This window comes from Sturnira hondurensis, unplaced genomic scaffold (genome assembly GCF_014824575.4).
Source record: "Sturnira hondurensis isolate 20B ecotype Veracruz unplaced genomic scaffold, ASM1482457v3 Scaffold0006413, whole genome shotgun sequence".
In the NCBI taxonomy this organism is placed as follows: Eukaryota; Metazoa; Chordata; class Mammalia; order Chiroptera; family Phyllostomidae; genus Sturnira; species Sturnira hondurensis.
Window position 1 is genome coordinate 1921298 of NW_028079044.1, and position 25852 is coordinate 1947149.

Genomic DNA, 25852 nt, shown 5'->3' on the forward strand with positions numbered 1-25852 from the left:
TCAGTCCCTAGCCTATCGGGGAGCTGCTCATCCATGAGCCAGACCAAGTAAGATCAGCCAAGCCCTGCCCAGCTCAGAAAGACCACCCAGTTGAGCCCAGTACAAATTGCAGAATCACAGAATCATGAACCAACTAAATGTTTTAAGTGACTAAGTTTTGGGGTAGTTCGCAATAGAGTAAAAACTAATTGACACAAAATAAGCTGGAAATTTAAAAGGGGGGATCCAATTTAAGTAAGGACAAACAGTTAACTTTGAAATGATAAACAAAAAATAGGTAATGATAACTATACAAGGCTATTACACGTTATGTATGGTCAGGTCTAAATGTAAAATGTTTCTCTTTTTTGCTCTTTATTTGTATTACACTCTGAGTCTCTTTTTAGCAAAACAAGCAGTAATTTTGCTTTAATTATCATTGTAATTAATATGCAAGTGATTCTCAAGCTGAAAGATTCAAAGACAGCTAGTAATAAAAACTCCTCTTCTTTTCCAACACAACTCTAATATCCCCCTAATATTTCTGTTCCTTATGCTCTGGAACAAATTGAACTGGACCAGAACAAAACTATGTCTGGCTTTTCATTTTGGCTTTTCGCCATTGATGAATAGAGGGTTATGAAATCAGAAATATAAGGCTATTTCCTTCTACGATTTCATTAAAGATAAGATGTTAGAGAGACTGAAGGCTATTTTGCTGGCTTCTAACCATCAGAAATGAAAGACAATAAAATCATGTAAAAGAACTCAGGCCTCATCAACCATGGAGTCATTTGGAATTTTTGTGATTGTTCTTTGAGCCCAAATGATTATTGCTGAACTCAGTCAAACTGGAAAGAGTGAGGGTTCTTCAGCACGCTCAAATACTCAGGAAACTGCTTCAGCAGGTTCAACCAATGGGGCGAAAGACTGGGAAACTCGGAATTAAAAAATGGCAAGAAGGACATATTGATTTCAGAATCTGTTAAAAGTTAAAAACAAGATTAACTGTGGATGGAGAGGATACTTTTCATCTGCCATTTGAATGTTAAAAGAAGTCACTTACAAGGCAGAAGGCATTCTTTTCAGCTTAGTGACTCATGGCAGTACCAAACCATCTAAATTCCTCAAGTCACAGTTTCAATTTTAATGTCCAGTTCAAGTTGGGGAGGAATAGATAGATGTTTTTAATGTTTCTCCATCCAGAGGCCACACAAAAATAAAAAGCTAGAACTAAAGTGTGTTGTAAAGTCCTTAACAGAGAAGAAAAAAATCAATGGAGCCAACAAAGTAAAGAAATTTCTAGTGGAAGATAAAAATGGATCTTTTTTCCATTTTAGAGGGTTAATGAGTGAAATAAGAAAAAAAAACAAGACAATTTAGACTAATATGGAGAGCGATACATGGGAGAGTCATCAGGAGCCAACCTGAAGATCTGAAAGATTAGCAGAAAATATACATAAAAAGTCATACCAGTTGGATGTCTCCTACTCTGACTTTGTGTGGGCCTCTAGGATGGTGCCCAGAGACCCTCAGCTTTGGGCAGTCATGTCTTTGTGTAAGTTCCTCCCCTTGGGTGTGAGCTAGACTAAGAGCCATGATGGAATATCACCTCCAAGATTAGGTTATGAAAAATCTATGCCTCCCATCCTATGGGAGCCTCTCTCTGTCCTTCCCCCTCGCCATCCCATTTCTTTTGGATCACTTGTCCTGGCAGGGAGCCAGCTGCCAGCATTCATAAGGCAGTCCTGTGACCACATGTGAATGAACAAGACCTGCCAACAGACATGTAAGTGAACTTGAGACTGGATTCCCATTCTTCAGTCAAACCTTCAAACTGAGAAATTGTTTCAGGCTTGGTCAACAGCTTGACTCCAGCTCTACACGAGACTCTGAGCTAAAGGCACTCAGCAAAGCTTCACCTAAATTCACCTAATCCACATAAACCACGAGGAATAACTGTGTGTTACTTAAATTGTTAAGTTGGAGGATAATTTGTTGGAAGACAAAAATATTAATTTTGGGTTATATTATTTTGGTATAACCTAAAATACAGGACAGAATAGCTTTTTCTTTTCTGTTTTCTTTCCTATCTCAAGGCAAAAATAAAATAACAAACAAAAAACGAGATAGTTCTCTTAAAAGCAAATAAATTGTCCAAGGGATGATAAGACCCTTCTGGTGGCTGTTCTCTTCATTCTGCCATTTAAGTGTGTGCTCAATGTCTGCTATCTCCGCAGAAGAAAAACAAGCCTTGCTACTTACACACTCTGAGTACTTTCAGCCTGAACAGGGTCTCCCGTCATACTCGAGAACAACTAGTACAGGCTGGTGCTGAAGAACAGAAAGCACAGAGAGAGAGATGTCTGTAGGGGAAAGGGAAGGTTTAATCGAATTGAAATTATGATTGGAATGTAAAGTGATGAAACAATCAAGGCAAAGGGAGCAATGCAAGAAAAAATAAGATGTTGAAGAACGTCTAGAAAAATAAAACTGGAAGATAGAAATAGTCAAAATACGAAGCAAAATAAAATGCCCTGGTTTTGAGCAATTGATAGGATGAAAGGGAATTCCTTTTACCTTGATCATGATATTGGACTCATGAGAAAAAAAAGGTCATTGTAATGCATAGTTGAGAACTGTACTGGACTATAATTATATAGGAATAGTGATCTAAATGCTCTTTATTGTTTTTTTCCAATGTAGACTCCCCATAGATAAAATCTGGAAGCTTTGGTTGTAGTTGCTAGACAGAATGTTAAGGCTAACAGCTCTGCAAATGTAATGATATAATAAGGTGTGAAAAAATGAAAGCTAGAGTAACTTGCAGGAGTACAGTATCTCCATCTTAGTAACGTGGGTACTCAAGAGAGATTGTTGTAAATCAGCAGAATGTGAAATAGAGATGTAAATATACTATTTAAAGTGACAAAAATAACCACTAGTCCCCCTCCTCCATGGCTTCACTTTCCATGGTTTCAGTTACCTGCAGTCAACCAAGGTCTGAAATTATTAACTGAAAAAGTCCAGAAGTAAGCAATTCATACGTTTTCAATTGCATACCATTCTGAGTAGTGTGATGAAAGCACGTGCTCGCCCACTCCACTGCACCAGGGACGGGGATCATCCCTTCGCCCAGTGTATCCAAGCTGGTCTATACACACTATTCCCTGGGTAGTGTATACAGTAGTCTCCTGGGTTATTGGGTCTACTGTCACAGTATGGCAGTTCTTTGGTTCAGGTGACCCTCATTTTACTTAATAATGGCCTCAAAGCCCTAACTTCTATTACAATACACTATTATAATTGTTCTATTTTATCATTGTTGTTAATCTCTTATTGTACCTAATTTATAAATTAAACTTTATCATAGGTATGTATGTGCAGGAAACAGACATTGTGTATACAGGACTCAGTACTATCCATGGTTTCAGACATCCACTACTGGTTTTGGAACATATCTTCTGCAGAAAAGGGGGGACTCATGTATTAAACATGGATGTGTGTGTATGAATGAAATTCCAAGAAGATGGGAAAAAGAAGGAATTAAAGTCAGGAGCTGATCTTCATTTTCATAGTGGAGATTGCATAAATATTATATAAAGGGGATAAATAGAAATATAAGCATATTATTTAGAGATATGAAATTAATAGCCCCCAAAATTCTGAAAATATATCATCTTTTTGGGAAAATACTAGGATCAGAGAGGAAATAGATTGGGGGATTGTTTTTCTTCATAGATGCTATGTTCTCAGTCATATTCATTTGTTTTCATGAGCTTGTATTATCTTAATAAAAATAATTTAACAATTATCTCCACTTGTTTTGTATTCTTACAATAAAGCACAAATGCAATTTTTGCCCGGTTCCTACTATTAGCCTCAGACGTACTATAAAAGAACAGGTTATAATTAATGTTATTATTTGCAATTTGAGGTACCACCTATTTAAATATATTGTCTTTTCAAATAACCAACAGAGGAAGAATAAATGTATCTGATACTTCCTAGGCTTCATCTAGATTTATCCATCATCAAGAATTCACTCCACTCCCCAAACTTCATTTAAGTCTGAGTCCAATTAGTGTATACCAGCATGTTCCTCTAATCTCTTCTGTTACTTCTCTATTCTTTGTACTCAGTCCCCATTTTAATTGCCTACAAAAAATATCACAGCTTTTACAAGCTTAATCTTGGCAATGACTATTTTTTCAAAACACTTTACACTCTCCCCAGTTCTAACTGGTTTCTAGCAAGAGTCAATGTCTAAATGTCAAGTCAATGTCCATCTTTGCAGGAAACCCTGTCAAGAGTCTCTGGTGCAAAGTGGGTCTGGAGTGAGTCTCATATAATCAGGCTTCCTCACTGTTTTCCTAGATATTTTCACCTGCTTATTCAACTAGTCAGAGGTAACTAGAGATATCAAAGAATCATAGACGCTGTATGAAAATGTGAGATCTTAACTCTTCAAGATGGTCCAAACTACTTGCACAAATCTACCAATCTGTGCCTCCCCAGGTGGCGGCGGGAGCAGTCAGCTCCGGCTATGTACAGCATGGGCGGCTCTGCTGTAGAAAATTTAATACTAATAATAAATCTAACTAAAAGTCAGCCTGGTTTTTACTTTTACAATGTGTCAGCAATTATAAATTATGCCAGTGATAAAATATTACTCCAAAGAGAGGACCATGAGCACCGCCCCTCCCCCATCTGGATAAACCACCATAATCCCAAAATGATGAGACCCTACTGAATACCTGGAAAAGTGTTTTGACCCACAAACCTGTAGCCTGCTAGGCAAAACTGTACTGCTGTATACCCTTCTGCTTCCCATCATGGGGACAACCATGGGCGCTTCCATCCTGGACTTACATAAATGTCAACAGTACAAATTGAAATGAGAATGTTGCCTCCTGCGTATCATATCCATATATTTTGCTTACATTAAGTATGCATATAATTTTTAAAAAAACAACTGTATTATAAAACTATCTTTAACTGCATATGAAGGAAACACATTTTTTATTTCCTTCTTATATGTACTATCTTTAGCCTCAGCAAATATTGACTAGTCTGGGAAATTTCAAGACTAGGCAACACACAGTGTTTATCTCAGCACTGGAATATGCACTCTGTGTGTTCATCAACTTACTTATTTATAAACTATTTCCTGAGTGTCCACTTTGCACAGAGTGCCATGTGAGGTGCTGAGTATGCACAGACCCATAAGGCATAGGTCTTGACTTTAAGGCACTTGTCAAAAAGAAAACTAAAGTGAAGGTTTAAAGTGCTGGTAGATAATTGTACATATAGCTATTTAGCTAAATGACTTTTTACGTACCTCTTCAAAGTGCTATGAAAATAGGAAATGCATTATGCTTAGGGTTCTTTGGAAAAGCATCAAGTGAAATGCCAGGTTTAAAATTAGCCCGTACCATTAACATTAGCAAAGCTTTAGAACTTTACAAATGGAGAGCTAATTATTAATAAGATCACAGGTAAAGCTGCAGCACAGGAAAAGGGGAGGAAGCAGAACACTTCTGGCCCAGGGGGCAACATCCGACAGTGGGACGTGGCATTTTGTGTTTAAGGAGTACAAGCAGTTTATCGCTACCACACCAAAGACGAGTTGCAGACTAGGTGCTTTACACTTTCTCTCTTTTGTCTTTTTCTGAATCAAATTTCTAAATACTACAGAATGCAAGGGTATATATAAGACAAAGAAGCAATGAAAGAAAACATGGGCAACTTCAGTTACCAATGTAATGAAACTTCCATCTGAAACTACAGCAAAAATTCTTAGTTAGAATAGAAGAAAGCCATCAGTTCCTAACAGAAGTGGGTCATCTGGCTGCCCTTGCGATGTCTTATCTGCCATCCTGTTATTATGGGTTGCATGTTGTCTCTGTCTGGGATTACTACTGAAGGCCCGTTGCTGCGGTGCATAAAAAAGTCAGAGGTAGGAATGTCACCACAAAATTTGAAAGCATCTGGATGAATCCTTTCCACGTCTGAAATACGGAAATTAGAATCGAAGTCTTCCCTTTAGTGAATGTGAATATTTTCTATTTTCTACAGAAAGAAATTTATATTCCCCTTGGTCCTAGACACACAAGTACCTACACTGTTTTCTAGCTGGGGGTAAGGCCTTTTGATACATATTCAGGGGTAACTGCAGTAAAAGTCAGTTAAGAGGTAGAAGAAATATGAAGATAATTCTCCCTCGAGTGTCCCAGGGCCAAAGTTTTACTGCCAAAGTTTTAATGCTGGGATATATTATCAAGGGTCTCATAATAGCTAGAACAACATGGTATAGCAGATAGACTCTTCATGTGGTTAGCCTGCCAGGATTTTGGGGACACTATAGTTGAATACATGTGTTACCTACTCCCTGGATGGCACTGGCCAAATTCAGACCCATTTCTTTTATTTGAGATTTGGGTCATCACGCATGAAACTGCCATGCCTACAGTGGGGTCTAGCACATGGAAAGAAGAAAAAAAAAAGGAGAAAAAAGAGAGATGGCAGAGTGGGGACAGGAATACTAAGCAAGGAAAAAGTGACCACCTACTACGTGCCAGACACTATACTAAGACCTTGCCTATGTAAGTTTAGGCGATACTCCCCAAAATATCTGTCATAAAGATAAACATAATTTTAAAATTCCCATTATTATTGGCTCATATTTTACTTCACACAAGGGTCCAACCCTGATGCTCAGACTTGTAACAAACAGTACCAAGGCTTCCTCAACAGCCCAGTATTTATTTCCTGTAAAGATGAGGATGACCCAGCTCCCCCGACATGGCTCTCAGGAAGTCTCCATTTCCTCCTTGATAGGAAAATCGTAAAAGAGGACAAAAAGGGCTGGGACACCCTTAAACCTATCAGATGTGCCGATTGGATGATGACATCTGTTTTGGAAGAAGCTTTGCACAGCATGTGGGTAATTCCAGAGTGAAGGTAGTGTCTAGCGCATTGTCAATGCTCAGGACACGTGAAATAATAAAAGCAGGTTGCTTCCAGATACTTGTTCTTAAAAAGGGACTGAAATATCTTTCTTTCTTTAAATTAGTTTCTGAATTTCATTTGTGTCATTGTTGCTGTTAATAACAGACTACACATCTGTGGTGTACAAAAGCTTGCTATTGTTGTTTCCAGGGCTTTTATAATTTATGTATGGATTCACTAATGATCTAAATGCCTGGGAAATGGTTCTTGTTATAAAACACTAAATCACTAGGTACTTCACCATTACTCTGAAGAATACAATATTCTGAAAACTGATTTTATGTGTTAGATACACAAAAGATATTTGATTTGTAATTTTAAGTAAAAGTATTGTGTATTTAACAGAAGACATATACCATGGTTGAAAAAATATGTATAGACATACATATATACATACCCAGTGCTACATTTTGTTAACTTTCATTTAGAATGCTACTGGAGAAACCATTGGTTAACACTAGTGTTAGTTAGTTTTCTGCTTGGGATCTTATATCAAGAGAACAGTGACAGTGAGGATTCAGTGAAAGCTATTTGGTAAGTGTTGTATAAAGGCAGATGAATTTGCTAAACCTTCTCTTGAGATTCCAGCTCAGTAATGTTAATATTTTTTTATTGTTGGGGAACTTTTCAGTAACACTAGCAGATAAGAAAATCTAATGTAACTTTTAGATGATAAAAATGTAAGCAATTATAATGATTTAAATTTAATCTTGACTTCTTAGCTTACTGTTTTACATATATCAAGAAAGGAAAAAAACAAGCATTGTTAACACACATACATGCACACACCCATACAGGCACAATTATCTTTTTTGAATTCTCAGATGGTTTGCTTCTCTTTTTCCCTTAAAGAAGCTTATTGTATGCAAAAGAGGAATAAATCAATAGGCATAACACAAACACATCTATGTAATTGAAAACCATAATTTCACAAAATATTATGGCACAAATCATTTGCAGTACTGACGAAAACTAAGACAAGAAAATAAAACTATGTATATTCTGCCTACTTACAAATTAACTCATTGTTTGGTAAATAGATATTTGTCCTACAACTGAGACCAGAAATATCAAGACGCTGCCAACCTTACTAGTCCTATCTGGGAAAATCCCCACTGAAAACATCTTCCGATGCATAAAACAGCCCACAGCACCAAAATGTCAGTAGTACCAAGAAACTTCACAAACCACTTTTGACACATTCGATCAGTTACAGCACCTTCTCCATACACTACACAAATCTTTTCTCGCATTTCAGTTGTATTTTTACCTTTCTTCAAATAATAAGGAATAATATGCTAAAAATATTGTGTATCTTCTACCCTCTTCAATATTAAAATGGCTACACAAAAATTCACCAATTTTGAGATGTTTTGTTTGAATGCAGGCTGATATGACAGCTGTCACAATATAACCTAACAAAATTGTGTTCAATGGAGTTGAAGACAACTAAAGACAGTACTAGAGCCAGTATACGGAAAAAACTAGACAAACTTTTTGGCCCACGCAATATTTTTCCAATGCTAATAAAGATTAAAGCAAAAAGAGATTACAACAGAAATCACAAACCCAATTTAGTCCAACTCACAGCTGGAAGTATTTGATGTTTTCAATACCCAGGTGGAAAAAGAAGCACATCATAAAATTTTAAGCTCCTTAATGAAAACATGTTATCAAGGACAGTTATAAGAAATCATATTTGCAAGGTTCAGTACCATACTGTGAACAAGCTTCTGTCTGCGAACAGCTGGGAAATAGGTACAGGAAATCCGTGAACTGTTCAGTCAATAGTCATGTTAGACTGGGTGTGCTGGTGGTGGGAGGTTAAATAAAATAATGTGGGGCACGGGGATCAGTAGACAGTTCATTGTGTGGTGTATTTAGTGTTCATGGCCCTCTCCCACTACATGCCAAAGACAACTCTCCCCCTGAGTCATTGTCTTCCCCCCTCTACCTCCCACAAACGTGTGTAGGTGAATGGTGCTGCCTTCCCGCAGAGAACACCTCATTCCAGAGAATTCAGCTCCTTATATGCCACACAATTGATGCTTTGATTTAGAAACATTAATTCAGAGCTAGTTTTCCAGTGGCAGAGAAAACAACTTTAAAAGTAAGAAAGATGCATTAATTTATACTTCGTACCTGAGGAATGCTTTTCACACATAACCATTATTTGTATAATGGTTACATGTGTCAGACACTTATTTCTTCATATTTTAGGATGAACTGTATGAAATTTCCATTTTTGGGTAAAAAAAAATTGTTAAAAGCAGTCATTTTATATAGTGCACATAGCACATGGACTCTTTTAATCATCGTGACAGTTGATGAAGCCATAATCTCCATTTTATACACGGGAAACAAAGATATTGAGAGGCTAAGTAACTTGCCCAGGGTCACACAGGCAGCACGTGGGAAAAGTAAGGCTGAGACTTAGGTAGGCATCCTGGCTTCTGGGGTCAATGCCCCTGACCACTACAGCACACTGCCCATAACACCCCAGGCCAGTGTTGCTCCTTCAGATGGTCAGCTCCCAAGATGCAGAATCGGACTGGAAGAGGCTGGGAAGAGAGTGAGAGAGGGAGACAGGTAGGTGAAGAAAGGAAAGGGCCTTCCCTGCAGAGGACACAGATGTGAAAGCACATGACCTCTAGAAGTAGCTGTAATTAGTTTATCAGATCAGGGGAAAGAGAATCGCTAGACCTTCTAGGGAGGCTGACAGATCAGCGGTGAAGGATGGACCGTGATGGTCATTCAAGAAAGTTGCCTTTATCCTCAATACCTGGATGAACTAAGGAAGGGAATGCCTTGATCATATTTGCATTTTTGAAAGAGCAATCTGACACCTTGAGCTAGTTAAGAGTATAAGAAGACAAGAAGTGGTAAGATTCTAAACAGAGGACATACTGAAGGCCAGAGGACCAGATCACCTCCAAGTAAAGAAGCTGGCTACAAAGCCTTGGGTAAGTTATTTGGTGTCTCCATGCCTCGATTTTTTCATGTGTAGAATAAAAATACTAATACCAAGCTGCACTTTGTTTTTTCCTCACACACATATGTATGTTACAATTTTATAGCATTTCTGATATACTTCAAGTGTCTTGTGTCTCTAAGACCACAGAGGGCAGAGAATGTGTAGTTCTTTCCTTCACTCTGCCCTTTAGCAGTTCTGTTCCGACACAGCCTTTGGGCCAGAAACCATTTCCCTGCACTTGGGTGGACGCCTGGGGTGAAGTTCCTTCTCACTGTGACTCTGAGTGACGGTAGCCAGTGCGGAGCAGGGGAGGAGTATTGGCAAAGATTGGGGTTTGCCTCACAGGTAGCATGAGCCAGAATATTCACGAGAAAGTCTGGAACCCAGGGCACCCAGGTGTTTCTTATCCCAGGTCCTCTGCTGGCCTGTAGAACTCCCAAGATCCTGAGAGACCGGGCTTCTTCTGGGAAAAGTGGTCTCCACCAGCACTGCTGGTGCCTGACTCCCCCATTCTATGAGCTGCCCCCGGCACTCAGTGCACACCAGCCCACCCTCACCCACCATCTTCCATCAGGACCCACCCTTACTGCTGCAACACCTGAAGCCTGAGGTGCACCCTGAGGACTCCACCTGGGCCCTGTCTGCCTTCCTGGGAAAACACACACTCCACCACTCAGACCAGGCCCTGGCCCCAGCCTGAGAGTGTCCTTCATGTAAATGAACAGACAAACAAACAAACAAATCATAGTGTCACTTTTGTTCTTTTCCCTGCTTTCTAGTTCCCTAAAATACCAGTTAGTTGCTACTGGCATTATCCATGTAGAGTATGATCGTGCTGGGTCAGAGAATAAGTCTGAATTTCAATATGCCAATATTCTATGATGATTGATGCCTATGTAACTAACAATCTATGCACGTTGATTCAAAAAGGATTTCCATTTCATCATTTCATGACCACCCCAATGCCCCCCTCTACTTTTTTCCTATATCACTTGACATCCTATCTAGTTTTGATGTTTATTGTCCAGTTTTTCTAACTAGAATGCAAGCTTTGTGCAATAAAGTTTAATCTTGTTCAATAAAATTTAATGTAGCAATAAATATAATGCTATATGTCCAGTAACTAGAACATCAATCCATATAGAGTAAGTTCTCAGCAAACGTGTTTTAAATGGATGGATAGATGGATGGATGATGGACAAATAAATGGCTGGCTAGCTGGATACATTTGGATAAAACCAGCCTTGTCTAAAGACATCTCAAAACCAAGGTTGTATCCACAAATAGTGAATACATCTGCTGAAAACTTTAGATACCAAAGACAATATACTGAGCAGGGCAATTTTCTTAAAATAAACTCTTTAAAATGTATACATTCTGATCCTCTTACTTGTAAGCAATGAGGGAGAATATACCTTCTAATAACAATTGCTTACCTACATTCAAAATGACAATGAATTATACTTTTCTTACTCAGCACCATTAGTTTCAGAAGAATATGCCTTTGTATGTATTGTAAAATCTATACCCAAATGTTTTTCTTCCCAATATGCACAAAGTGCTATAAAAATGTACATCAATTTAAGAGAATTTGGCAGAATTATTGGACTAGGAAAAATAAAATTAATTATTCATATCCTCACTATTTTAAAATGCAGAGTGGTTATCAGAACAAACATAATTATAAGTAATGCAATGATTTTTTCAAAACAATGAAGCCACTACTAAGGTTAGTTAATATTTTTAATAAAAATAAAATTTTGTTCTTTGAAGTTATAAAACATGTTTTGTTGATTTTACATATTTTTCATGGGGATATTTGTGCACTCTGTTTACATTTTAAAAACAAATTGTATTACTTTTTCATTCATATATCCAAATCTGCCAGGAAGCAGTAGCAATGTCCAACATATTCAAATACTCATCTTGCTTAAATGCTAGTTGGGTTTCTTTCTGGAATATTCCATGTGAATAAAATGCCATTAACTTCTGTAGGACACTGCACATGTGAAATATATGTGTCTCTGACAACTAGCAGTGTTCTTACATACTTGGTGCTTCCTTTTCTTGAATAGATCTGCTAACTCATCTCTGAAGAAAAAAGAAAAAGCTCCACTGGAACCACAGACTTTTTCCAATATACAGTATGCAACACAAATAACACCCCTTTTTATTACAAAATCACAAGCATGTAATTCTATAACATAACAACATTCACGCTCAAGCACACCATATGACATTTTAGAGGACATATTCAAGTTAAAACTATAAATTATCGCACCCATGTTATTACCCTACCAACCACACTGAAGCAGGCATTATTTCTGCCGGACTGATTTGGCCCCATTCCAAACTTTAATTTCCTACTAACAATTGCAAACATAGTCTCCAGTCATGAGCCAGGCTCTCTCAAAGCCTTCTTTGCTCTTCTTACTTAAGATGTTTGAAATGAGATGAAAAGAAGATGAAAGAAACCTATGGATTCCTGAAACCAGGTGAAGATACCACAGTCAGTTTCTCTTTGGAATGTAGAGGACAGGGCTTCACTATTTATTTTTCTTATGAAGCATGATTTTCTTGCAAAGATAGCTTTACATATGCTGTATAAGGAGAGTGAAATGTAATTTATAGATTGAAATGTGATGCTTTTAAGAGGCAGGAAGGAATACTATTAATAATAATTATACTGGGATAGCAGGTACACATGAGGGAGATACAGGCCAACTGAGAGGCATGGCCACTCTGTGTAAAAGTCAAGGATAAAATCTACGCTTCATTAAATAATCATCAGGGGACATAATTAAAAGCATCATTATGAGAGACGATGAAATTTTAAAGCTCAGTACAAGACAAGAGTCTCCTAGTTCAGTCCACTTATTGTAGTGCGGTAGCAGGCCAAAGTACAGCAAGGTTAGCTGAACTACTTGTCCAAGGCACACAGCACAGTAGTGATTGTGTTGAAGGCGGAAACCAGTTCTCCTGTTCACTGTGTTCTTCCCATTATACTGCATCCCATGAAGTGAAAGGCATTACAAGAATCATTATTCTCTCAGGGGTGTCCAACCCACAGCCCATGGGCCACATGCAGCACAGGATGGCTATGGATGTGACCCAACACAAAATCATAAATTTACTTAAAGCCTTTTCTTTCCGCTTGTCCATTTTTGTTGGTGTTTGTGTATTTAATGTGTGGCCCAAGACAACTCTTCTTCTTCCAGTGTGGCCCAGAGACGCCAAAAGGTTGCACACCTGTGCAAGTCTAAAGTATGTATATAGCTTGCAAAATATTCACACAGGAAAGAGCCTGAAAGGTCACAAAATGTGATACTAAGCCCAGACCAGAAGTAAGGTCACCATCTCAATCTCCAAATAAACCACACAACTCCACTTGCCTTTCTCTACAGAGTGGCAACCAAAGGGAGTGAATGCTGCTCTTTGAGTGCTGGCTTACTTTTACTCACTCATGTTAAGCTCAATATACGTCCATCAGACATTGCCGGATTACTCAGAAGATGAGGGATTATTTAACAGCCAAAAGCCTTGCTTGAAATTTCTGTCTCCAACCCCAAGAAGCTCTCAGCATCCTGATAATCTTTATATGATCAAATATTTGCAAATAGTCACTCTCTGAGTTAGCATTTTAGGAAATTTATCTTTTTTGAGATAAGCATGACTTTTAGAAACATTTAGATATTAAATATTCTAAGTAAAACAAATTTTATAAATTTCATATAATCCATATAGAGGTATTATTAATATTGTATTCACATTTAAAAAGCCATTTAATAACAAAGGTTGGTGAATGTACTCTTTAAGTTCATGATATAAAATCATGCCTTTTAAAGTAAACATTAGTCTGAAAATTGTACATTATTCAAAGAAGAAAAACTTTTCCTTTTAAAAATTTTTACTTTTAAGTGGTGATGTAAACAAGATCTTAGGGGATGACATTTTGATGAATGCTATTTTATATTCTATGACGGTGAAAACCGAAAATACATTTCTCTCCTACTACTTGCCCTGCAGGATGGCTGAACAAACCTCATCTCATCTATTTGAAATGAATCCAATTTAATTCTGCTTGACCAAAAACCTGTTTCCATAGTTCTAAAACATGCAATCACCCCAAGGTACATTGCCACTGCAGCTGAAGTGGCTCAGTATTATCACTGAGGAAAATACACTTTGATTGAGAAAACAGTCCAGGATGGTTTTTGAAAAATAAAATGACCCTTCTTGGTACTCAATTTAGTAAGGCAGCTGATAAAAGCACACAGAGATGCCACTACAGACATGGTTAAAGGAAGATGCCTCCACCAACCTGCCAAGGCAGGTCAAAGGTTACAGTCCTGGAATTAGCATTACAAATCATTTAAACTTTCAAGATTTCGACAATTCTAAGAAACACATACTTGAGGTTCTATATGCATCGGTTATCTCTATAGTTGAAGGAAAATTTAAAAATCAATTGTGAGGTAAAGAAAATTTGTAACAAATTATTCTGTTACTTAAAAATATAAAGTAATTTAGCCCTGGCTGGTGTAGCTCAGTGGATTGAGCGCAGGCCTGCGAACCACACAATCGCAGTTTGATTCCCAGTCAGGGAAGATGCCTGTGTTGCAGACCAGTTCCCACCAGGGGACACATGAGAGGCAACCGTACATTGATATTCTCTCCTTCCCTTCCCCCCTAAAGATAAATAAATAAAATATTTTTAATTAAAAAAATATATAAAGTAATTTATAGTTCTTTCCTTTCTTTTCTTTGCGTTTCCCCCACCCCCATATACACATTGCCTGTAATCACATCACTATAAAAAAGTAAATTTTAAAAACTACTAGCCCAAACCATAATTGAATATTTATAACATATTAATCAAAATTATATAATCACTGTATTTGGCCTGTTAAAAATCTAAAAATCTGGCCCTGGCTGGCGTAGCTCAGTGGATTGAGCACAGGCCTTCGAACCAAAGCATCACCAGTTTGATTCCCAGTCAGGGCACATGCCTGGGTTGCAGGCCATATCCCCAGTATGGGGTGTGCTACAGGCAACCACACATTGAGTTTCAAAAAAAAATCTAAAAATCTAACATACCTATTTTTAAATGAACCTAGTAATCTTTTATTTAAATCAAGAACCTTTCAAATGAACCAAGTACTTACTAATTGATTACATTATTTATCTCTATAAACCACTGCAGTTTTTAAACATGTAATAGCTCATAATAAAAGAGATACTCTTAATTGGCAGTTAGTGGAAAGTTACCTGTTCTTTTTCTGTATTAATTAATATTGGAAAACCCATAAGTTTTTCTTTCTTTATTTATAGGTGTTTAGCTTGCAAATGAAATAACTATTTTGTACATTTTTTAAAAAACATAATTTCTTAATACATAGCAGTTACTAATTGGTAAAATATACAAAAAGAAAGCTTATTATTTTTTTCCTTACTTGGAGATATATCTGGTTTACCACAACGTAGGCAAGTGTAACTTCATTAATGATGAGATAAGACTACTAACAAAGATGTCTGGCTCTTGCAAATTTTATTCATGGAAAAATTTTCCACCCTGATTATCCTAGAATGTCCTCTTCTGATTTTATTTAAAGAAAATAATCTATCAGTTGCTCTGTATTTCATTTCTTCTATATCTGATTCACCTTAACTTGATTATTGTTAAACATTAAACCAAAAACCACCATAACTAATCACCAGTGAAGTATTAGAAAAGAACGTCAAATGGAGCTGTTAGACACATATAAATCTGTCTAAAGTCACCCACCAGTCTTTATCCAAGGGTCCAAGTGTGATTATCAACAGTCTTTTAACCCCAAACAAGCTAGAGAAAATCAACAAAATGATTACACTCTAAGCACACATTCTTACTAAAGTATATATTCCATAAGGGCAGGAGTTTTTGTTTGTTGTTGCTGATGTATCCCCAGTGCTGAAACAGTGTATGGCACATGTAGAGTGATCAATAAACATGTATTGACAAACATCCTATCAGACTGTCATTTTACTTTGTGGCTGAGTTTAGACAGAGAAAGAGAGAGAGAATGAATGCCACACATAGGTACATGTATCCATCACTACACTTAAAGAATTTACAGAATTTAGTTTTTTGAAAAAAAATTTTAAGTCACTTTTAAAAAATATTTTATTCATTTATCTTTAGAGGGAAAGGGAAGGAGAGAAGGAGAGAAATATCAATGTATGGTTGCATCTCGTGGGTGCCCTGCTGGGAACTGGCCTGCAGCCCAGGCATGTGCCCTGACTGGGCATAGAAACACGATCGTTTGGTTCGCAAGCCCGCTTTCAATCCACTGAGCTACACCAGCCAGGGCCAGAGTTTACTATTTTTTTATTATTCTGTTCCTCCCACCTCTTCCTCTCAAAGTAGAAATCAGAAAATCTATTTTCTTCTTTCTCTGGTAAACTTAGGTTAATTCGTAGATAGGGTGCTGATACAACAGAATTCACTTTCTTTTACTCTCTAATTCGGACACTTGGTCGGTTTCAAACATTTTAAATAAAAACAATTTTAAAAGCAATTGTTATTTTTGCATGTTTTGAATGCCGGTTTCTAGAAAACTAATGTATTTGGAAAACCTTTCAGTGGCACTTATCGAAGATACTATTACAAACAAAAGAAAAGAATCAATTTTGGACCAAGGAGAACACAGACTTCTGAAAAAAATTAAGATCAGGATAGCTACAAGGGCAACAAATGTCAATAGGGATGTAACAGCATTTAACAGCATTTCCACGGTGTCCTGCTAGCTTTTCACCAAAGGTAAGCTCTATGAAGCAGGTAGTTTTCTTTTTCTCTTGCTCTTCAACGACGTAATGCCAATATCTAAACCAACGCCTGATACATGTTAGGCAATCAATAACTATAATTTGATTGTATTAACAGACTTCCAAATGGTACAAACTCAACATTTAAATATTTCATTTTCAACATTTATGGAGATAAGACTGAGTGATAAGCTCAAAGTAGATTCTAGGTGAGGGCAGTTAGCCGCATATCATACAAAGTATGTTAGTCCAAGTCAGTTTTTAAGTTCTATACTTTCAGTCTTTGTCCTCAAATGAACTAACTGCATTTTCTTTATAGACAGCAATAAAGTGAACCTGGCATTCACCACCAGAGCCTCACGCCTACCAACTCAAAACTTTGAGACTCCGAAATACAATAGACGTTTTCCAGGCAACTGCTCAATTTTGCTTTCATTTTATTTTGATGAATGCAAGCGTGAACACACAAGGCCTCTCATATACTTCATTAATTTACTTGTTCATTTAACTTAGAGAGTGAAAATCCTATGTAATTAGCGGACAACCCCTTTAGCTTGAGCAAGACTAAGATTACCGAAATCAAGACCACCACCAAGCAGTGATCAAACCAACACAAAGCAATTTATAACAGTCCACAAATCTCAAGCCCCAGCATATACACATTGCATAGTTAAACTGATGTATTATATCAAGCAAGTCTCAATGGAAGCCATAATGCCTGCGATCAGAAACAACCACACTTCAGAAAAAAACACCTATGAAGAAAAACCCACTTTCATAATCACAGGGCCAAAATGAAGGAATGAAATTTCACACTCACCTGGCTAATGGGTTCTTTCGTGGGGGGCTTTCCTCTCCTGGCTGTGCTAGTGGCCAGGGTCGTGGTGGTCTCCATGATCGACGTGGACACCTCTGACTGCATGGCAGTGGCTGTCGACTCAGTTGTCATAGAGGAAGGCACTTCACCGACCAGTCTCACATTCCCCACTATGGCGATGTTGGCATCGTTTTCGGCTGCCATATTCAGAACTTTCAAGCCATTGTAGTAAAGCCCAGAGAGCTGGCCCTGGAAGGGCTGGCCCTGCTCTTTCCCGCCAATTATTATGGTTGCTTGGCTATTGAAGATTGTGAGCTGACGCCCTGTAAAAATAATATTACATACATGCAAAAATGTTGATTGTGAACTCTGCATTCTACAAAGGATGATAAAACAGATCTTTCATGGGGTGGATAATGAAAGCAATAAACTATAAGAGAGCTATTTGACTCATAATTCATTGCTGATAAATGAGGTGGCCATGAAATGCATAATCATTGGCAAATACTTGTAAATTCTCAACTTAGTGTAAATGTAGTATTTTTGCTAAAAGACCAATCAAAGATACATACTGCAAATCAATTTTTCATGGATCCCTTTCCCTTTTCCTCAAGATCTTATACTGTTAGTGTCTTAAGTCTAAATTGTTAGGTTAAAAAATGTAATATAGCTAACATTTCAAGTATTTGTCCTTCTAAAATTACCACTGGTAGAAACTAATCTACAGCAGCTAATATCTAATGTTAAATTTTTGGTAAAAATTTCATAATTCACTTAATGGCCACAGGTATCTATATGCTATTCTTTAGAAATGTTTATTTTTGAAGGCAATAGTCCATTGTTATTTGAATTATTCTATTTTTCCGGCAATCACACTGAAAAGAAATGCATAGTTTATACTGAGCATGTCAGAGACAAAAAAAATTCCAAAAAATATTTTTTTTCCTGATTGGCTTTCAGCAAGTCTATCGAAACAAAACAGGATGAAAAAAATAGCTTCAGATGTAAAAAGCGGCTTCAGGAATGATACACAAACCAATGGAGAAATTATGGCTCATTTCCATCAAACAGCAACCCTCAACAACAGTCCCAATATCATCACACTGAGTATCCAGTTTTAGCAGATTGTTCTCTGCTCATAAAAAGCATGCACACAACTTTAAGTTCACTTTTAATTAGGGCTTGTTCTCAAATGCTCTTAGAAGGTTGCAAACGTTAAAGGGACTTCGTTTTGACTGGCAATCCATATTGCCCACTATTTAAGATGCCTAGAGTTTAAACCAAGAGTTGTTTTTTTTTTTCAGGACCATAACAAAGATATCAGAACTACATATATTTTAGTTAATAATTTAGAGGCTGGAACATGTAATATAATCTATGAATGATTTATCATTTTGGGTTAATGCTTGCTGTGAGTACCTTCATAGATTGAGTTAGTGGATTATATTTAACAGTCCCTTTAACCTTAAATTAACAGGGTAAGATTATTAAACAGCTGGTACGTCTAAAAATGTATAGAAATTATTATACAAGGTATGCAAATATTACTATCTACATTTTACTGTTTTAAATTTGTTTTAATTTAGTTTTACGGAAAATTTATTTTTTATGTTTATTAGTGTTACAATGAAGTACTACTTGGTTATGTTCAAATTATTTTTTTATTTGAAGTTTTAATCAATGTTTTTTACCTTTGTCGAGTAGCCATTCATCAACTACTCGACCAAGTCGATATGGAATTCGCTGTCTAGCAATCGCCAGGCGCTCGTTATCATTGTTTCCTTTAAAGTTTAAAGAGACATTTCATTGGTTAAAATCTGTAAGGTCAAAGGTTAAAAGTTAATACTTAAAGCTTGAGCTATACAGTTGCCACATGATTTTTTGAAATTTGGAATTTTAAAAAGTTCTACCTAGAACATTTCATGTTTCAGACTTGTCATTCATTCATTTATTTTATTTTAGCAAACAAAATTATTCCTATGTTAATTGAAAATTAGAAGTCTGCATTTGAGCTAGGTTATTAAACTTATGTTATAGACAGACCCAAACAACCAATTTAAACAGCATATAATAGCTTTACAAAAAATGACCATTGATCTCAGGGTTTTGTCTTTTTGATGTTTCTTATTAACTAGTTAAACATGTTCAGGTGAAACAGGTTTAAGTTTTCAAAATACATTCAACCTCTTATTCCAGATTAGTAATTTATGAACACCAAACTTAATACCATCTTTGGCACACTGAAGCTTCTAAGATAGGCCTAGCATACTTTATGTCCTAGCAGAAAATAGAAATTTGCATTCATTTCATTTAAGAAAACCAAAGATTCTGAATTGTTCTCATATATTCCATACGAATTAGTTTATTAATCACTTGGAAATCACAAGAGAATATATCTTGCATCATCCAAATGAGTTAGTATAGGAAAAGGCTTTGACAAAAGTGACTTTGAGTGTCCTTTAATTTAAAAGCTTAACATATTGAAATACATAACAATTTGAAAAAATTATATGTATGTTTTTATATACTCAACTATCTGCTTTTATATTAAGTTATTCTAAAGAAAGCATGACACCTTAAGGAACAAATATAAGCCACAACCAGTGAGCCCTATGCATAGACATAAACTAAGTGTGAGCCTTGCCTCTCTGAACAACAATTTTCCGATAGAAACACAGTTTAAATTGACCATGAATAATTCTTGCAAGTAGATCAGTGTATTCTTGACCTAAAACACTTAGAATCTCTGCTGCCACCTCAGCACTTGATTGTGTATATTGCAAAGAGCCTTTTATTCCATAAAAATTAACTAACATAGAATTTTAAGCTAAGACATTTTCGCAATAGCTCAGACAAGGACTCAGTGGTGAAATAAACAAGTGGTAGAAATGCCCACAGAAAAAAAACTGGAACATTTGGCTAAGGAAGGTAATAGAAATAAATTTTTCTCACATTTGGAATCATTTGCAAATGCTTTCTTGTACTAGTCTCATTAAACAATGTAATTATCACAATAAACCCAACATTATATTGATTGGTCACAGACTTTTAGAGAAATAGAGAAGAACTATCATTTAGACCTTATGAGTTTGTCCTCTGACTGTATATATAGCTAAAAATATTTCACATATTAGTATTTGATTAAAATGTAAATATAAAAGTAAAGCCAAATATAAAGTTTAATAAAAACATTTATATGTATTTCTCTGTATTGTGTAAGTATTAAACTGTTATAATATTTTATCTTATGGAAACATATTTTGGTATATTAATAATTAAAAAACCAAGGATACAAAAAACTTAAATTCCAAGCTTAGCTTCATTTTTTAAAAGTATGCAGAATTTGTTTTTTGTGTGTGTACTCACATACACAGATATCTGGAAAGTATACTAAAATTATAAAATTAAAATTTAATATTGGTTATCTTAAGGCAATGTGATTGTTAGTAAATATGTTATTTTGGCTTATATATGTCTGATGTAGTAAACATGTTTATGTGCATAATTTGAAAGGCCAGCCTGAAATTTTTTTTTCAAAAATGCATACCCTTTGCTGTAGAGACTTTTGGTTGGTCAACACTCATTTCAACTCACACAGCTATAACTTGCCTGATGACTTTATAATTAGGTGGCTCCTTATTGTTTTTGTTTTGTTTTTTTCATTCCAAAGCATTCCCATCATCATCATGATTCTCTCAGACACCACCCAAATTTAGACCACCAGTCACCTCTTGCCCAATTACTATTTCAGTGTATTGATAGAGCTCTCTGCATCCTCCTGGCATAAAATGCCACCCTTGTTCTATATGCCAGCCAGCATCTAACCATGCCACTTGTCTAACCCTTCCCATCACCTTCGAGATAAAATGTGAAATCGGTCAGGAGGTTTAGGAGGACTTCATGTCATGGGGTCCTCCCACTGCCCCTGCCCAATCTCATGGCTGACAGTGCTTTGCTCTCTTCTATCTCTGAGACTTCTTTCAATTCCTCTGAAGATCTATCTCTTTCTCTGTGTTTTTATATTTGTAGTAAAATGTAGGAGAGCTATTTGTGTGTTTATGTATGTATATATATATATACACACACACATACATTCATGTTTCTTTTTGTCCTCTTTTGCAAAGTTGTTCAAAAGAATATATTAAGTCTTCAATTTTCTTCTGTCTTATTTAGACTTTTCTACTTCTAGTATTAATAATAACTATGATTACCTATTTTGTGGATTGGGACAGTTATTATTAAGCAAATAATGAGTTGACTCACTGTACTGATGATGTTCACATCAATGACAATCATCAAAAAATAAAATTATAATTCAAATGTTATTTTTTAAGAAAGTACAAAGGGAAGCTTTGCTACATATGATTTATTATCCATGAAGGATCATTCAAACTCAGAGTGTAACGTCTTCTTTTGATTGAATCCCAAATAATTTAGTTTCCTACCTAATAATATTTGGTCATACTATGGTATATTAATTTAGTATGAACCAGTAGACTAAAAATAAACAAGAGTAGTTTCAAAGAATCAAGGTAGGTATCAAGGAGTAATAAAGCTCAAATCCTTGACTTAGAGTTAAATTTCATGGTGAAACTCAGAGAACAAAGGGAAATAAAATTATAATCATATTTTTATGACTATAGGTCAGTAGAGACAAGCTATATGAACTTTGCTAATATGGAGTTTTTCATAGATCTCATTTTCATAGATCTTCACACCTCATGTGTAATTTCCACTTGGAAATAAATATGCTAGTTTTTGACATGCTATAGTAATATCCTTGGAAAAATAATAAGGAAAAGCAATGATATGAACCCAACATTTGTCCAGAATAATATGAAAGTAAAAACAAAGATACTCGCCTTTTGAAGGCTTCTTATTTCCTGAGTTTTTATCATTGGAAAAGGAAACAGAAAAGAGTTCTGAAAAAATCTTGCATACTTCCAGAGAAAATCTTGCATACTTAAATGAGAATATGGCATTTGGATATGACTAGAAGTCATAAAGTCAAAGTTTAACATAGTTCTGTAAGATTATTCATTTTAAAAACAGGGTTACCATGATTTCCAACTAAATGCCTTATGCATGATTGTTACGTACACTATAAAAATAGTAATACCTAATTTAGCTGGCAATGTTTCAAATAATTAGATTTTGAATACCACTGAAATCTTCAAGGAACAAACTTGTGAAAAATATACTTGTTCTAATGAAAATATGTATAGTGTATATACTGTATACATTATTTTCTCTATCATTAAGATGCACATGTAACATATATACATCTATTTTGCTTCTGCCTACTTCTCCAGTTCATCTTGAACAATTTATTTCTAACTCTTTAAATTCCAATCATTCTGGACTTTTAATTCCTTTACCCAAGCCAATGGTCTTTAAAGATGCCATTCTCTTTGTCTTCTGCAACTCGGGGTACTCCTCAGTGCTTCTGTCCTCTCACATGCGTGTGCACACACAGGTGTCTGAGTCTGTCCAGTTCATTTCTCCTTTAGTTTATATGTTTGTCAAGAAAGCATTCCCTATGTCCCCAACCTCCCTATCAAAGTAGCCTAGAACCTTCCATTACGCATTCTTACAACACTTAGTAGCAGAATTTATAGCCATGATGCAATGATTTTATGCAATTGATTCTAGATCCTAGGTTCCTCTGCAAGTGGGGGCCACATTGTCTATATTCATATATGAAGTAGGTCTGTCCAGAAAAATTCCAGCCATTGTTAATATAATGAGATTGGTTTTCATGACATTGATGTTACCTGGCAGCCAAGGAGAGTGGGCTGGAATGCATATGTGTGAAGAATGATGACTTCACTGTACTAGTCAGTGGAGGGTGGTGAACAATGTTGAGTGAGTAAGCATATGTACTGTGCGACCATTGCGTTCAAAACGACTGAGTGAGTGGAGCAATGAATCTGCATCAAATTTTGCATTAAGTTTGAACAATACTTAGGTTTTGTTCACCCAAAACACTGGGTGCTTCAGAAGGCTTCCGGGGATGATGTAACGAGTTCAGCACAGATAAAAGGTGGCACAAAGGATTCAAAGATGGTTGAGAGTCTGTTGAAAGTGATCCACATTCTGGAAGGCCTACAACAAGCAGAGCACCTGAGAATGTTAAACGTGTATGGGCAGCAATCAACAAAGATCAGTGACTGACGGTGTGAGAACTAGAAGCTGATCTGGGGATTCCAAACACTACTGTGTCCAAGATTTTGATGCAGGATCTTGGCATAAGACGTGCTATGGCAAAATTCATACTGCGACTTCTGCTACCAGAGCAGAAGGAATATGGCTGCAGTTACTAATGACTTGATTCAAACTGCTCCCGATGAACCAGATTTCCTCCAGAAGGTCGTAACTGGAGCTGAATCGTGGGTCTACAGCTATGATCCAGAAACGAAGGCCCAGTCCTTCCAGTGGAAGTCGTCTGACTCTCCATGCCCGAAGAATGCATGGCAAAGTCACAGCACAAACACGACGATGTTACCTGTGCTTTTTTATTAGGACGGTATTATACATCATGAGTATGCCCCTCCATGTCAAACAATTAATAAGAAGTACTGCCTCAATGGTCTTCATCGGTTGAGATGCAATATGACAAATGTGGCCTTATCTATGGGCAACTGGTGATGGGCAGCTTCATCACAACAATGTGTGCACTCATGCATAACTTGTCATGCAGAATTGTTTTGTGAAACATTAAATTATCCAGGTTATTCAGCCCCCTCTACAGCCCAGTTTTGGGGCCACAAGATTTCTGGCTTTTTCCGAAACAAAATCACCTTTGAAAGGGAAGAAGTTTCAGACCATCAATGAAATTCAGGGAAATAAAATGGGCAATTGTATTTTGGGCAAAAATACAATGGGCAATTTGTAGGCTGACGGCAATTCCAAAAAAGAATTTTGCAGAGTGTTTTGAACAGTGGAAGAGATGCTGGGAGAACTGTGTGAGGTTCCAAGGTGCCTACTTTGAAGGGGACTAAGGTGTCCTTGTCCTATGTACAATGTTTCTTGCTTCTTCTTCAATAAATGTCTCTAGTTTTCTAGTATATGGCTGGACACCTTCTGGACAGACCTGGTGTATGTGTTCACTGATACACAGACATGTGAAAATACAAGACCACCAGAAAATAGAAAAACAACATATTGAGTGCCTTGTATGTTTTATGCATCATGCTACATGTTTATAAATGTTATTTTATTTAGTTTTCATATTGATCCCAAAATATGAATATATTTCATTTTATAAACAGAATATGAGGATCAAAGAGATAACTAACTAGTACTGTGTCATGCCTAACAGAGGAATCATTTGAAACCAAAAATATTTGACTCCAAAGCTATTCCATGGAATAATTTTTAAAGCAATGTTTCAAACAGCCTGAGCCAAAAAGGCCCAATATCTTTCTCTTAATCCTTATGCCATTCCCCTTTGTAATGGAAAATGTCATGGTCTTGTCTATACAGGTTCTGCCTTATAAGGGTGGGGGTGAGATGGTCGCCTCGGGCACACAAAATCAATAACCTTCCCCAAATCCCTGAAAATTCATCCAGAGAATATTTTTATTATCCCTATTTTATAGATCAAGAGAGCGAAGCAGAGGTAAGTAAAGTGATCAAAGATCTACTATAGTTGAGGTCCCAATGAGAAACAGTATTTCATTTTTTTCCTTTTATAATGATGCCCTGCCACACACAGCCACTTAGGATATAAAATGTTCCAGGCACCCCTTGTCTTTGCCTCTGACCTAGAAGACAAGCCCCAAGCATGATAATATAGCAAATTCACAGCTATTTTGCTGCTGACCTTCTTCAGAGACAAGTTGGAAAAGGACAGAGGGTTCTAGTCATGAGTCAAACACAGGGACCTCGACCAGCTTGTGAGAAAGGGATGGAATGCTGCAACATGTTGAAGTGAATTTGGCTTTGCATTTTCTTTTTTCCTTCTTGTCCGTCTCTTATGTCCGCTTTTCCCTTTACACATATCCAGGAGTCCAGTCCTCTCATGCCACTCACCAGTCATCCAAAGCATGCATCCATCCACTCCCACTCCTCATTGATATACTTCCTGTTCCCAAATACTGCACCTTCCTTCTCCAGTTCCAATACTTACACTCTTCGTTTCTTCAGTATATCTTAGCTTGACACTCGGAATGCAGTCTGACTCAGTGAAGTCAATATAAGGACTGAACGAGTACTTTGAAAGCCCTGCGGCAGGTGTACATCATCATATCACAGAGCTATTACTG

The 25852-nt window shown here is 36.6% G+C and overlaps 1 protein-coding gene across 27 annotated transcripts in view; it reads right to left on the bottom strand.

Moving 5' to 3' along the window:
* Positions 1-25852, bottom strand: part of NRXN1 (neurexin 1) — a 1091189-nt gene that overhangs the window by 112863 nt on the left and 952474 nt on the right. For 17 of the 27 annotated variants that reach the window (XM_037047873.1, XM_037047872.1, XM_037047866.1 and 14 more), the window contains 2 exons: positions 19277-19366; positions 17589-17908 (listed from right to left, as the gene is read on the bottom strand). In XM_037047873.1, the coding sequence (XP_036903768.1) occupies positions 17589-17908; positions 19277-19366 (410 nt within the window). The remainder of the gene's footprint in view (positions 1-17588; positions 17909-19276; positions 19367-25852) is intronic. The other 10 variants (XM_037047882.1, XM_037047881.1, XM_037047879.1 and 7 more) reach the window with 1 other exon arrangement.